Source organism: Lepisma saccharinum, chromosome 27 (genome assembly GCF_977018435.1).
Source record: "Lepisma saccharinum chromosome 27, izLepSacc3.1, whole genome shotgun sequence".
Taxonomy (NCBI): Eukaryota; Metazoa; Arthropoda; class Insecta; order Zygentoma; family Lepismatidae; genus Lepisma; species Lepisma saccharinum.
The window spans coordinates 41261035-41274669 of NC_139255.1; the positions used below are offsets into that span (position 1 = coordinate 41261035).

At 37.2% G+C, this 13635-nt stretch overlaps 1 protein-coding gene across 1 annotated transcript in view; it reads right to left on the reverse strand.

The window, feature by feature from the left end:
* The window catches only part of Rs1 (Dead-box helicase Rs1), an 88889-nt gene that overhangs the window by 11334 nt on the left and 63920 nt on the right, over window positions 1-13635 (reverse strand). Inside the window, exons 10-11 of the mRNA XM_083112926.1 lie at window positions 12006-12183; window positions 3284-3487 (exon numbers count right to left, since the gene is read on the reverse strand). Coding sequence (XP_082969052.1) covers window positions 3284-3487; window positions 12006-12183 — 382 coding nt within the window. The remainder of the gene's footprint in view (window positions 1-3283; window positions 3488-12005; window positions 12184-13635) is intronic.

Consider the following 13635-nt stretch of genomic DNA (forward strand, 5'->3'; position numbering starts at 1 on the left):
AAAAAAATGTGTGTTTCAAAGTGACTACACTGCAAGAGAAATTGCATATTTAGACATTTACTTTTTAAAAAAGTAGGGCATGGAGATCATCCATAAACATTACAACGAAAATGGCAGAATTTTGCACTAAACTATCAGATATTTATCGATATATCGGATCGGTAAAATAATCGGTAATTTTACCGATAAACCGATACACCAATATGCCTATATCGGCCGATACCGATAGAGTACCGCTTAATCGGTCCCATCCCTAGTATTTATTAATTACTTTCACAGTAGCTTATGCAATTTGCCATTACCTCCATCATGTTTTGCTTCAAAGATTTTTTAAACATGAAACAATTCTGGAATGGGAAATCAAATTTGAGAAATTTGAGGATTACCTAGCAGCAATATGAGGGTTGTATCATGAGAAAAGTCCTGAAGTTGTCTGTTCAACCTTTCTGATGAATTCTTTTCCTGTACATTTGAGGAAGTTAATTTTATATTGTCATTAGGGGAATTCTCCATTGTAAAGGGGAATTATTGAACTTGTTACACTGTGAAAGTAGTCTGAAGCATGTTAAGGCCAGTTTGATATTATAATAATAATATACAGGGTGATTTATATAAATCTAACACATTTCTCTCTCATTTTATTTAAACAAGAATACCTTGCAATTACCCGCATCAGTTTCACATGATGCAGGATTTAGTAGCTTCTGTCGCCATAATGCCTCTGCCATTGTTAGGATGCATCACATGGGTACAAGTTTTCATTGAGTCCGTTGAACAACTGAATGGCATAGGGCTGCATTAAGGCTATTTTGAACAGGATGGCACCTCAAATGACGCTCAAATGACGCTGATCCAAAGCTTCTTTGAGGACCGGAGAACATCACAAATCACAAATGAAATCATTAATAATGACAACAGCATACTTCCACAAACAGCCAGGAATATGGAACGACATAACCAGAGGAGGGGAGGATGACATTTTCAGCATGTAATGTTAAGATTATTAAACTCCTATATCTATGTTACATTTCAGATATAATAACTTGTTGCTAGCTTTATTCTTGTTTGCATACTTTGATAATGAAAAGTGTCAGTTTTATATGAACCAGCCTGTATATCAATAATATACAATCATAATATATATAATGGATAAAAGCAAGGAGGGCCAAAAGGGCTAAGTAAGAATCAAATAAGGTAAAAGGAAACACTCACCGGACAGTAGGAAAATTCAAAATTTTCGCTAATTTATAGCATCATCGGTGTGAGAAGAAACAGAAGACGGAACCGGAAGTTGGGGTCCTGCAGGGTTGCCAGGTCCCCATTGAAGAAGAAGCGGTGCGTAGAACGAAAAAAACACTGTTTCGTCACCAGGCTCGTCGTAAACTGTGAGTGTGTAGGATGAGTTGGGAGGGAGGGCGGGAGGGTGGGTGAGGGTTGGGCATTACTGGGTGGCCTTGTTCAGGCCAGGTGGAGTGGTTGCACTCATGGTCGATATATAGGCCCTCTCCCATCTTTTGCGAACAGAGGTGTTGGCTGGTTGGGGTAGGAGGTGGATGATCGCTACCCGGAAGCAGTCGTTGAAACTGATGTTGTGGTGGTTGGTGTGGACGGCGAGAGTGAAGTCCAGGTTGTGGGTGGAGGAGCGGTGGTTATTGATGCGGAGGTTGAGGGCCGTTGATGTTTCCCCCAGGTAAAAATCACCACAGATGTTGCAGGTGAGGATGTAGATAAGGTTTGAGGCATGGCAGGTCCCTTTGGGATGGAGGGTAAATTTGCCAGTGGCCGTGTGCACCTGGAGGGTGTGAGAAGTGATGAGGATGGGGCAGGTCTTGCACCTGGGTCGGTTGCATTTATGGGCAGGGGGGTGTTGGATGTGTGGTGAAGGAGTGTTGTGGACCAGGATGTTTTGGAGGTTAGGGGGGCGTTTGAAAACCACCCTGGGTTTGTCGGGAAATATGTTTTTGGTTTCGGGATCACTGTGGAGGATTGGGAGAAGAGAGTGCAGTGTGTGCCTGATTTTGTTGAGGTGGGGATGATATAGGATGATGAGTGCAGGTGGGTTGGTGGCAGCAGGTTTCTTGGTGGTAGTGGTGTGTGAGGCAGCTCGTGATATTTGCTTGGTGACCAGGATGGAGAGATATCCACGGTTAACCAGGGCCTGGTGTAGGCGGAGGTTATAATTCTGGCGGGAGGTGGGTGAAGTGTTCAGGCGCTGTCCCCTGAGGGTCAGAGAGAATGGAATTGCTTTTTTGGTGTGGAACGGGTGGGAGCTGGAGAAGTGTAGGTATTGCATGTGGTTGGTGGGTTTTATGTGGATGGAGGTAGTCAGGTGTCCTCCCTCGATGTGCACGTCCACATCCAGGAAGGTGATCTGGTTGGGGGAGTGTGTCCAGGTGAATTTTAGGGAACGGAAGTGGTTAAGTTGGTCCAGGAAGGCTGACAAGGATGGTTCGACGACATCTTCATGCTCTGGACACGCCCCCCTAACCTGGACACGCCCCCCTAACCTCCAAAACATCCTGGTCCACAACACTCCTTCACCACACATCCAACACCCCCCTGCCCATAAATGCAACCGACCCAGGTGCAAGACCTGCCCCATCCTCATCACTTCTCACACCCTCCAGGTGCACACGGCCACTGGCAAATTTACCCTCCATCCCAAAGGGACCTGCCATGCCTCAAACCTTATCTACATCCTCACCTGCAACATCTGTGGTGATTTTTACCTGGGGGAAACATCAACGGCCCTCAACCTCCGCATCAATAACCACCGCTCCTCCACCCACAACCTGGACTTCACTGTCGCCGTCCACACCAACCACCACAACATCAGTTTCAACGACTGCTTCCGGGTAGCGATCATCCACCTCCTACCCGCACCAGCCAACACCTCTGTTCGCAAAAGATGGGAGAGGGCCTATATATCGGCCATGAGTGCAACCACTCCACCTGGCCTGAACAAGGCCACCCAGTAATGCCCAACCCTCACCCACCCTCCCGCCCTCCCTCCCAACTCATCCTACACACTCACAGTTTACGACGAGCCTGGTGACGAAACAGTGTTTTTTTCGTTCTACGCACCGCTTCTTCTTCAATGGGGACCTGGCAACTCTGCAGGACCCCAACTTCCGGTTCTGTCTTCTGTTTCTTCTCACACCGATGATGCTATAAATTAGCGAAAATTTTGAATTTTCCTACTGTCCGGTGAGTGTTTCCTTTTACCTTATATATATATATATATATATATATAATTAAATTATACAACTTAAAATTAACATACGTTTCTCCCTTTCTTTGTTCCTTTCTGTAAAGTTAAAGTAGGTACGTTGTGGTCCTTCTTCTTTGTGTCCACTCAACAATTTTTTCGCTTCCGTAGATTGTTTATCTGCTTTTGCCAATTCCCTTTCTATTTTTTCTTCAGTTATTATTTTGTCCACGTCTTCCTCTATGGCTTTTATTTTGCATTTATACTTCTCAATGATTTCTGAAACCAGGTAACAATCACCATTAATTACATTCAGGGTGGATATAAATCACGATTTTTATATAAAAAATATTTTTTCTTGACTTTTTTAAACATGCTTAAAATTGCTTGCATGGTTTTTGGCACCATGCACATAGATCGCCTATATGTTTTTTTATAGAAAGGCTTTTTCTTGTAAATTGCCCTGTAAAATATTTGAACAATTTGATTAAAGCAAATAAAAAATATATTTAAATACATAAACATACATTTCGCTGTTTCTATACTGTACCTAGCATGGAAATATTTGTTAAGTGTGTTAATGAAACTATAATAATTTCATTAACTTTTCTTCCAGTGAAACTAAAACATTCTGGATGTACTCTATAATTGTAACTTAAAATACCAACTTAATTATTTTTAATTTTAATTTCATCCACATATTTGTCATGTTTGTGTAGTAGTTGTGCTGTCTAGTATGTTTGTTTTGTGTAGTAGTAATTTGTTTGTGTTTGTCTTGTGTAGTAGTTGTGGTGTGTTTGTGTTTATATTGTGTTATAGTTGTGATGTGTTTGTGTATGTCTTGTGTAGTAGTTGTGCTCTCTAATGTGTTTGTGTTTGTCTTCTGTAGTAGTTCCTCCATTCATATTGGGGGTTAGGCGTAGAGCTGACAACTCTGCACTGTAAAAAGACATGTAAAGAAACAGCAATATAAGGCCATGGATGTTCCCAAGGTAAAATATTCCGGAGGTAAAATAGTCCCCCGTTCGGATCTCCGGGTGGGGACTACTTTGGGAGGTCCCTGGACTAAGGATAAGATCTACGTTAGGAATAAGGATATTAAATTAGGCACCTGGAATGTTCTGAGCCTTTACCGGCCTGGGGCATTTCAGTGTACAGTTAATGAGATAGTTAAGTATAAATTAGATGTAGTAGCTGTCCAGGAAGTTAGGTGGCCAGGAGAAGGGAATTGTAAAACTAAAAATTATACTTTTTTCTATGGTGGTACTGAAAATCATAATTTTGGAACAGCCTTTTTCATAAATAATAGAATTATCTCTGCTCTTAAAACAGTAGAATTTATTAATGATAGGATATCATATGCAGTTTTACAGGGTAGGTGGTGTAAAATTATTTTAATAAACATACATGCACCAACGGAAGATAAAGATGATAATACTAAAGATGATTTTTATACAGAGTTAGAACAGGTCTTTGATAAATTTTCTCAGTATGATATGAAAATTCTGTTAGGTGATTGTAATGCACAGATTGGCAAAGAAGAGACATTTAAACCCACGATTGGTAAAGAAAGTCTTCATGAATTAAGTAATGATAATGGTATAAGATTGATTACTTTTGCAACCTCAAAGAATTTAATTGTGAAAAGTACCACTTTTAAACATAAAGATATCCATAAATATACCTGGTCTTCTCCAGATGGTAAAACTCATAATCAGATAGATCATATTCTCATTGATAAGAGAAGGCATACTAGTATAATTGACGTTCGTACACATAGAGGTGCTGACTGTGCCAGTGACCATTACTTAGTAATTGCTAAATTAAGAGAAAGACTCTCAGTGATAAATCATAAGCAACAAAATCTAAAAGTTATAAAATTTGATACAGGAAAGTTTGCTGATGAAAGAATTAAGAAAGATTACCAAATTAAACTGTCAAATAGATTTGAGGTTTTGCAGGATTTAAATGATGATGAAAATATAAATGAAACGGACGTAAATAAGAATTGGGAGCACATACGTAATGCAATAGAATCAGCAGCTAAAGAAAGTATAGGATACCATAAACCGAGAAAAAGTAAGCCATGGTTTGATAATGAATGTCATAATCTAATAGAAATAAGAAATCAGGCTAGACTTAGGTGGTTAAATAACTCTGATGATACAAATCTAAACAATTATAATAGAATAAAGCGAGAAGTTAACCGCACGTTTAGAAGTAAAAAAAGAGATTACTTGAAAAGCAAAATTAACGAAATTGAAACAAACAGCAAAAATAAAAATATCAGAGATTTATATAAAGGTGTAAATGAGTTTAGAAAGGGGTGGCAACCTAAAGTAAACTTGATAAAAGATAAAGACGGTGATTTTCTAGCTGACCCAAGCGATATTCTAAATAGATGGAAGAACTACTTTAATGACCTTTTAAATGTCCATGTAGGAGATAAATCAGAAGTAAATGAAGTCCACACAGCAGAACCTTTAGTTCCAGAACCTAACTTGACTGAAGTTAAAGATGCTATTAAAAGGCTAAAGAATAACAAAGCACCTGGCATTGATTTAATACCAGCTGAGTTAATTAAATATGGTGGAAATTCATTAATATGTCAAATTCATAAATTAATCTGTTTAATATGGAATAAAGAAGAAATCCCTCAACAGTGGAAAGAATCCATAATTGTTCCTGTGTTTAAAAAAGGTGATAAAATGAACTGCAATAATTACCGTGGAATTTCTCTACTCTCAACAACATATAAAATATTATCTAACATTCTTTTAACAAGACTAACCCCATATGCTAATGAAATTATAGGTGATTATCAACGTGGATTTAAACGCAACAGATCAACTACAGATCAAATTTTTCACATCAGACAGACACTCGAAAAAAAGTGGGAATATAATCAAAATGTCCATCAGCTATTCGTTGATTTCAAAAAAGCATATGATTCGGTCAAAAGAGATAAATTATATAATATATTAGTAGACTTTGGAATACCTAAGAAGCTTGTTAGTATGATAAAAGTATGCACCAGTGAAACAGAAAGTAAAATTCGTGTGGGTATTAATATGTCTGACAAATTTACAATTCATGATGGGTTAAAACAAGGAGATGCATTATCTCCATTGCTCTTTAATTTTGCCTTAGAATATGCTGTTAGGAAGGTAAACGAAACTAAAGAAGGACTAAAATTAAATGGTGTGACTCAGTTGTTAGCATATGCAGATGATGTAGACTTACTGGGGGATGATGTGAATACAATTAAGAATAATGCTAAAATATTTTTCAAAACTGCTAAAGAGATAGGTTTGGAAGTTAACAAAGAGAAAACTAAATATATGCTTACAGGCCGAAACCAAGTGTTAGATAATAATCAAAATCTAATTATTGATAACAACTCGTTTGAAACAGTTTCCAAATTCAAATACTTAGGAGTAATATTAACAAATGAAAATTATATTAAAGAGGAAATAAAAAGTAGGCTTAATTCAGGAAATGCATGTTACTTCTCTCTTCATAAACTTTTGTCTTCTCGTTTAATATCTAAGAAACTAAAAGTTAAAATATACAAAACAGTAATTTTGCCTGTAGTATTATATGGGTGTGAAACTTGGTCCCTTACATTGAAAGAGGAACATAAATTGAGAGTATTTGAAAATAGGATCCTTAGGAAAATATTTGGACCTAAAAGGGATGAGGAGACAGGTGAGTGGAGAAGGTTACATAATTTAGAACTACATAATTTGTATTCATGTCCAGACATTATTAGAATAATTAAATCAAGAAGACTTAGGTGGGCAGGCCATGTGGCACGAATGGGAGAGGAAAGAGGAGTTTACAGGATTCTTGTTGGGAAACCTGATGGTAAGAGACCAGTAGGAAGGCCAAGACGAAGATGGAGGGACAACGTCGAGATGGACCTAAGGGAAATCGGTAGGGATGGAAAAGAGTATATAGATCTTGCACAAGATAGGGACAGATGGAAGGCCTGTGTTGCTGCAGCCATGAACCTTCGGGTTTAAGAAGGCTAGAGAGTTAGTTAGTTAATTATTTTTAGTCTTTGTACCTGAATTTTGGAGATTTTTTTAATGATAGTTCGAAAAATATCAGCTGCCATGTTTATTTACAGTTTAATGATATTGACATTGTTTATGGTTTAACATGACTAGTATTTTGTATATTTTTCTACACAAAATGTTTGCTATTTTTGCCCATACAGTTATTGAATTTTAAATCAAGAGAAATCCTGTATTTACATTTCCTTTCATATGAGCTTTACACCATCAGTACATATATTTTTGAATTTTGAATTTGAATTTAAAATTTTGGGTGCATCAGCACTAAGCATAATTTGCACCCGTCACATTATACGGGGTCCAGCCCTTTACCATAACTAAAATAGCATAATTTCAGTGTCGTGTTACTAAAATTTTAAAATATTCTGACTTTCGTTAAAAGCTGAGGCTGTACAGGTGCACTCGGCACACACAAGGAAAAACAAAACAAAACAGGAAAACAGACACAAAATTATTCTGGCTATAGTGCCAGTCGCCAGAACCTTGTTAGTCTGCAAAATGTAGTCTAGGGTGTACTATGCGGAAGTGAGGTTGACAATTGGGTGTACTATGTGGAAGGTCACCCGAGTACATATATTTTATTTCCTTTATTTTCCTATCTTGGAACCTAATAATCACCATTAAAGGATTACGAGAGTAATGTACGTACTTTAACCAACAAGTGTTTCTGGTATCTACAAAATCCTTATGTACATTATTCTATAAATTATTTATTTAGAGTGATTTAAATGAGTTATTTTTTTTAAAAAATTCACCTGATTTCAATCATGATTTAAAACAATTCACCCTGATTACATTAGGCACTAAAAATCTCCACCCAAAATGTATTATTTCTATCAGAAACTTCAATATATATTAGGGATGGGACCGATTAATCGGTACTCTATCGGTATCGGCCGATACAGGCATATCGGTGTATCGGTTTATCGCTAAAATTACCGATTATTTTACCGATCCGATATATGATAAATATCTTATAATTTAGTGCAAAATTCTGCCATTTTGTTGTAATTTTTATGGACAATCTCGATGCCTTACTTTCTAAAAAAGTAATTGTCTAAATATTCAACTTCTTTTGCACTGCAGTCACCTCGAAATACACATTTGTTAAGGAGATCAAGGAACATTTCATGTTCTTCAAGTACCATATCTAATTTTATATCTGATCGGTAGAATATCGGTTATCGGTATCGGTAAATTTTATATTGGTACTTTATTGGTATCGGACAAAATTTCATATCGGCCCATCCCTAATATATATGCACTGAAAATAAAAATTCATATGAAAAAACTTATATGAGTCCGTACAATCAGATATGATAAAGAATCATTAGGGACTTTCATCTTATTATTGTTATTATTTTGGGACAGATTCACAACATGAGTTTACAAACTGTAATGTCAATTTTTGGTTTTCTAAAAGAAATCAGTACATTTTCCTGGCATATTTTGTCACAAAATTATGGGGAATCAATTGCAAAATGCGAAATAAATTTTTATACAGAGTTGTATGTTGTTATGTAAAGTTTATTACAATCACACCCCCTTTCAACAGACTAATTAGACTGTATGTTATACAAAATCCTAGCATAGAAAAATACTTCTTTTTTTTCTTAAACAAGAATAAACTACACAAATGAATCTAAATTTAGTTTATAATAAAGTTCTTCAATATTGGTATGGTAAGTTGACTGACTGATTTGGCTTATTTTACTTCGCATTTGTGCCACTTTTAGCTAATCGCAAAGTTGAGGATGAGTGATGATGAAACGGATGAAGGCTGGGCTTCGAACCCCTGGTGTCGTAGCAAGCAGTGATAACCACTCCACCACAGAGGTCGGCTTGGTCATGAAGTTTGAAGGTATAATGTGGAAAAATATTAAACTGGGTGTTCACTGCGTAAGTAAATACCTTCACTTAGATGCATGTATTTTTTTAAAAAAAAGAATGAAAAGATATGCATAGCTATCAGTTTTGGAAATAATGAAGTACTTTGATTTATTATCCTATTAAAAGGAACAAATTATTTCTTCTGTGACTGAACTTGAAGAGAATTACCAAGAAATTTTCTTGTTACAATAGCTTTTTTCGAGCCCTCCATCTAACATTTATTTTAAATATCGATTTTCTGCATGCAGTACTGATGAAGTCTGGGAAACACAGTTTTCACTACCTTGCATTCCACATAGGTGAAGGTTAAGAATGGGCTATTTCAATATTTTTATTTTCTGTAATAAGGATTACTTTAAAATCAAATTTGGGATTTTATTTATTTACGATGATTGATTGATTGAATTGCTTTATTTTACTTCGCTTCTTGTGCCACTTTTGGTTAATTTGCGAAGATGAGGATGAGTGATGAAATTGATGAATGGATACTCACAAATGTCCATGCCCAAGCCAGGATTTGAACCCGGAACACCTGGCATCATATCGCGATGTGCTAACCACTCTGCCACGGGGGCTGCTTATTTATGATGATGCCATCATTTAAATATACTACTGCTGTACCCTGTCATGAAAGAAAATTTTACTTCTTCTTTTATTGTGTATCATATTGTACATTTCTTTGTTATCTCTTTGGTTTACTATACATTAGAGATGTGCTAATATGAAATTTTGGCCGACACCGATACAGTACCGATACAAAATTTACCGATACCAAAATTCTACCCATCTGATATAAAATTAGAAATGGTCCTTGAAGACCCTGAAATTTTCATTGATCTCTGTAATAAATGTGTGTTTCGAGCTGATTGCAATGCAAAAGAAGTTGAATATTTAGACATTTACTTTTTCAGAAAGTAGGGCATGGAGATTACCCATAAAAATTACAACAAAATGGCAGAATTTTGCACTAAATTATAAGATATTTATCGATATATCGGATCGGTAAAATAATCGGTAATTTTACCAATACACCGATATGCCTATATCGGCCGATATCAATAGAGTACCGATTAATCGGTCCTATCCCTACTATACATTGTGTTATGTATTACATTAAGAGGATTTCTACATGCCTATATTTGTATCGAGTAATGGGTTATAACCATTTATGCAATCTTAGACTACACTCATTACGTTAGTCATTGTGATCAACGTTACCCCCACACCCCCTATACGCCTTCATGGCATGGTGCTATGCACAGGGGAGCACTTTACCTTTTTTTTATGCAATCTTAGACTTAAAACTTATGTACATCCCAATCTTCTTTAGAGCATGTAAAGTACTTAAAATAGAGTAATCTATTTTATATTGAAGAGTATAAACTTTAGCTGAGAAACTCATATTCGCTGCAGATAGTTGACCAGGACACAGCAGAGAGAATACGCCACAAGGAACTGCATGTATCTGGATGTTATGAGCAATAGTAAAGTCATTCACCATTAAATTGTAAGATCTACTTGAAAGGCAAATTGGAAGAAAGGCCGATTGTTTGTCGTTACAAGCTCAGCCTTTGTGTGAGACTCAGGTTTTTATAAAATCACATCTCTGGGTGTAATTTGCGGCCACACAAGTAAAGACATCTTTCTTAAGGCTAGGCTGGTCCTTTGGCTGATGCCAGAGCAACTTTTTCCTGTCCTTTCGAAAAACCACTATCATATTCCAAAATCTGAAAAATTACATGAGCCTAGAATTCCTTCTAGAGGAATGACGTGAATTTTCGTGTGGCTTGCTTTTGCTGTTATCTAGGGTGGCGCATATTGTATCTACCAATATAAGTTGGCAACCCTGGCAGAATGCAGGTGCGCAGGCGCAGAAGTATCCCATGCTTAGGCAGCTGCAAGTCGCAATTAGCCTGCCATGGAACGTTGGCCGGTTCAGACACGAATCATGGCAGTAGAGGCGTTCATCCGAATGGGTCCCATTTAGAAGACACTGCGACGAAGGCCCGATGAGTGTAGTCATCAACCAGTGCCAGAGTGCCCCAACATGATACGATGGGTCACACAATAGAGAGCCAATGGCAGCATGCAGAAACAGAAGTTTTCAGGTCAAAGGAGGAGGATTCTCTAGCACCCTGATGCTTCCCAGTGCAGTACCTACTGTGTCTCCTGAATGGGACCTGTTCAGATGAATGCCTCTACTGCCTCGATTCGTGTCTGAACCGGCCAATGATCCACGGCTGACTAATTGCGAGACTTGCAGCTGCCTAAGCATGGGAAACTTCTGCACATGCACACCTGCATTCCGACAAGGTTGCCAACTTCTATTAAAAAGGTAAAGTGTTCCCCTGTGCATAGCACTACACCATGAAGGCGTATAGGGGGTGTGGGGGTAATGCCCTACACTTTCTTGATCCGGTCGTGAGTGGGGGTGATGTGATCAGCATCATGCCCCTGACCGCCCCAGGGTTTCCCTCAGGTACCCATGTTATTCAACGCTGGGTGGGCGCCGGGGCCGCTTCCATCGTTAGAAAAGTTCCTGGATTTCAACCGGCCGGGGATCGAACCCGGGACCTTTAGCATGGTAGTCAGATGCATTACCGACTGAGCCATCGCGGCCACCTTCTATTGGTAGATACAATATGCACCACCCTGTAGATATTATCAATAGTTTTGTGATTACGTTGAAGTCTATTAAGGTCAATTTCATCGCTGGAGGTCCTAGGTTCAAATCCCAGCCTTCATCATTGCGATCAGCCAAATGTGGAAGAAAAGTGACACTCGACATCAAAAATACAATCTAATGCAATATTAAATCTTCCTCTTACCTTGGGCCACAAGTCTCCTCTTAATGGGGTTCTTTGTGCATTTCATGACTTCCTTCACTAACCACCTGTCCTTATCACTCACAAGGGAGACGGACACACCCGCACGCCCTGCTCTTGCTGTTCGGCCTACCCTGTGGATGTAATGTTCTAGGGTTCGTGGGGCAATATAGTTAATAACCTGAAAACAAAATACATACACATTTTTAGGTTCTTTTGTCATCCCAAAAAATATTAATATTAATAATGTCATCATTTCTTGGGTAAATTAAACAACGTGACATTAAAAAAAAAAAAGAAGAAAACTAATTTCTTATGTACTTACTCAATTACCATAAGAAAAATACTCACTCTTCCTAAACATCAATTTCCTTATTCATTTTTTGTCAGTGAGAAAATATACCTCTGCTGATTCATGCACTTGTTTCAGCAGAGGCATATTTCTACACATAAATGAAACATTTATTATTGAGAAAATTCTATGATTAATTTCAATATAAGTTTCCATGAAAACAAGTTCCAGGAGAAACAAAAAGAAGAATTGTTTCTATATCCATGGAAACTGAAATTGTATTAAAGTTAGAAATTGCAATTACTATGACAATCGTTTCCTATGTATTTTAATAATTTTAGAATAATTTACAATGATTTCTGATAAATCAAAAATAAAGTAGATAAGATATTTTAATTTTATGTCAAAGTAAAAATTTATCTCAAGACCATCTTATGATCAGATTGGCTAATTAGGACTGGGGATATGGGATATGAACCACTGTGCAATATGCTTATAACAAGATCAAACTTGTAACCCTTTGATTATGGTGATTATTTGACTGATGATGCTGAAGCGAAACCTGCACGAAAGTTTTATTTTATTGATGGGACTGGCTGAAGCCATGTTGGCACTTTGCTGCAGTATGTGAAATGCAACAGATGAAATTCACGACACTCACATTTTGTTTTTCATTTCTGTCCTCTCTTGTTACCTTCTTGGAAGTAAATATAAAGAAAATGAACTTTTGATAATGAGCAGGCCTTAATTGGTTTGACTATTATTGAAAAGGTTCACTTATACTTACACTTCACTTTCACAAGGCAAAAGTATTTTCTGCAGAATAATATACAAAAAAACATCATGTTAAACTATAAATAAGTGTCATTATCATTCAGCTCTAAATAACCATGCAAGCTGATAATATTTTGCTCAATATCCCTTTCCACTTGTAGTTTGAATACTAGTAAATAGTAGGGATGGGCCGATATGAAATTTTGGCCGACACCGATAAAGTACCGATACCAATAACCGATATTCTACCGATCCGATATAAAATTAGAAATGGTCCTTGAAGACCCTGAAATTTTCATTGATCTCCATAATAAATGTGTGTTTCGAGGTGACTGCAGTGCAAAAGAAGTTGAAAAGTTAGACATTTACTTTTTTAGAAAGTAGGGCATCCAGATTATCAATAAAAATTACAACAAAATGGCTGAAATTTGCACTAAATTATGAGATATTTTTCGATATATCACATCAGTAAGATAATCGGTAAGTTTACTGATAAACCGATATGCCTATATGCTGGTTGTCTGATTCGTTATGTAAATGACAGATGAACTTACTAGAATACTTTAG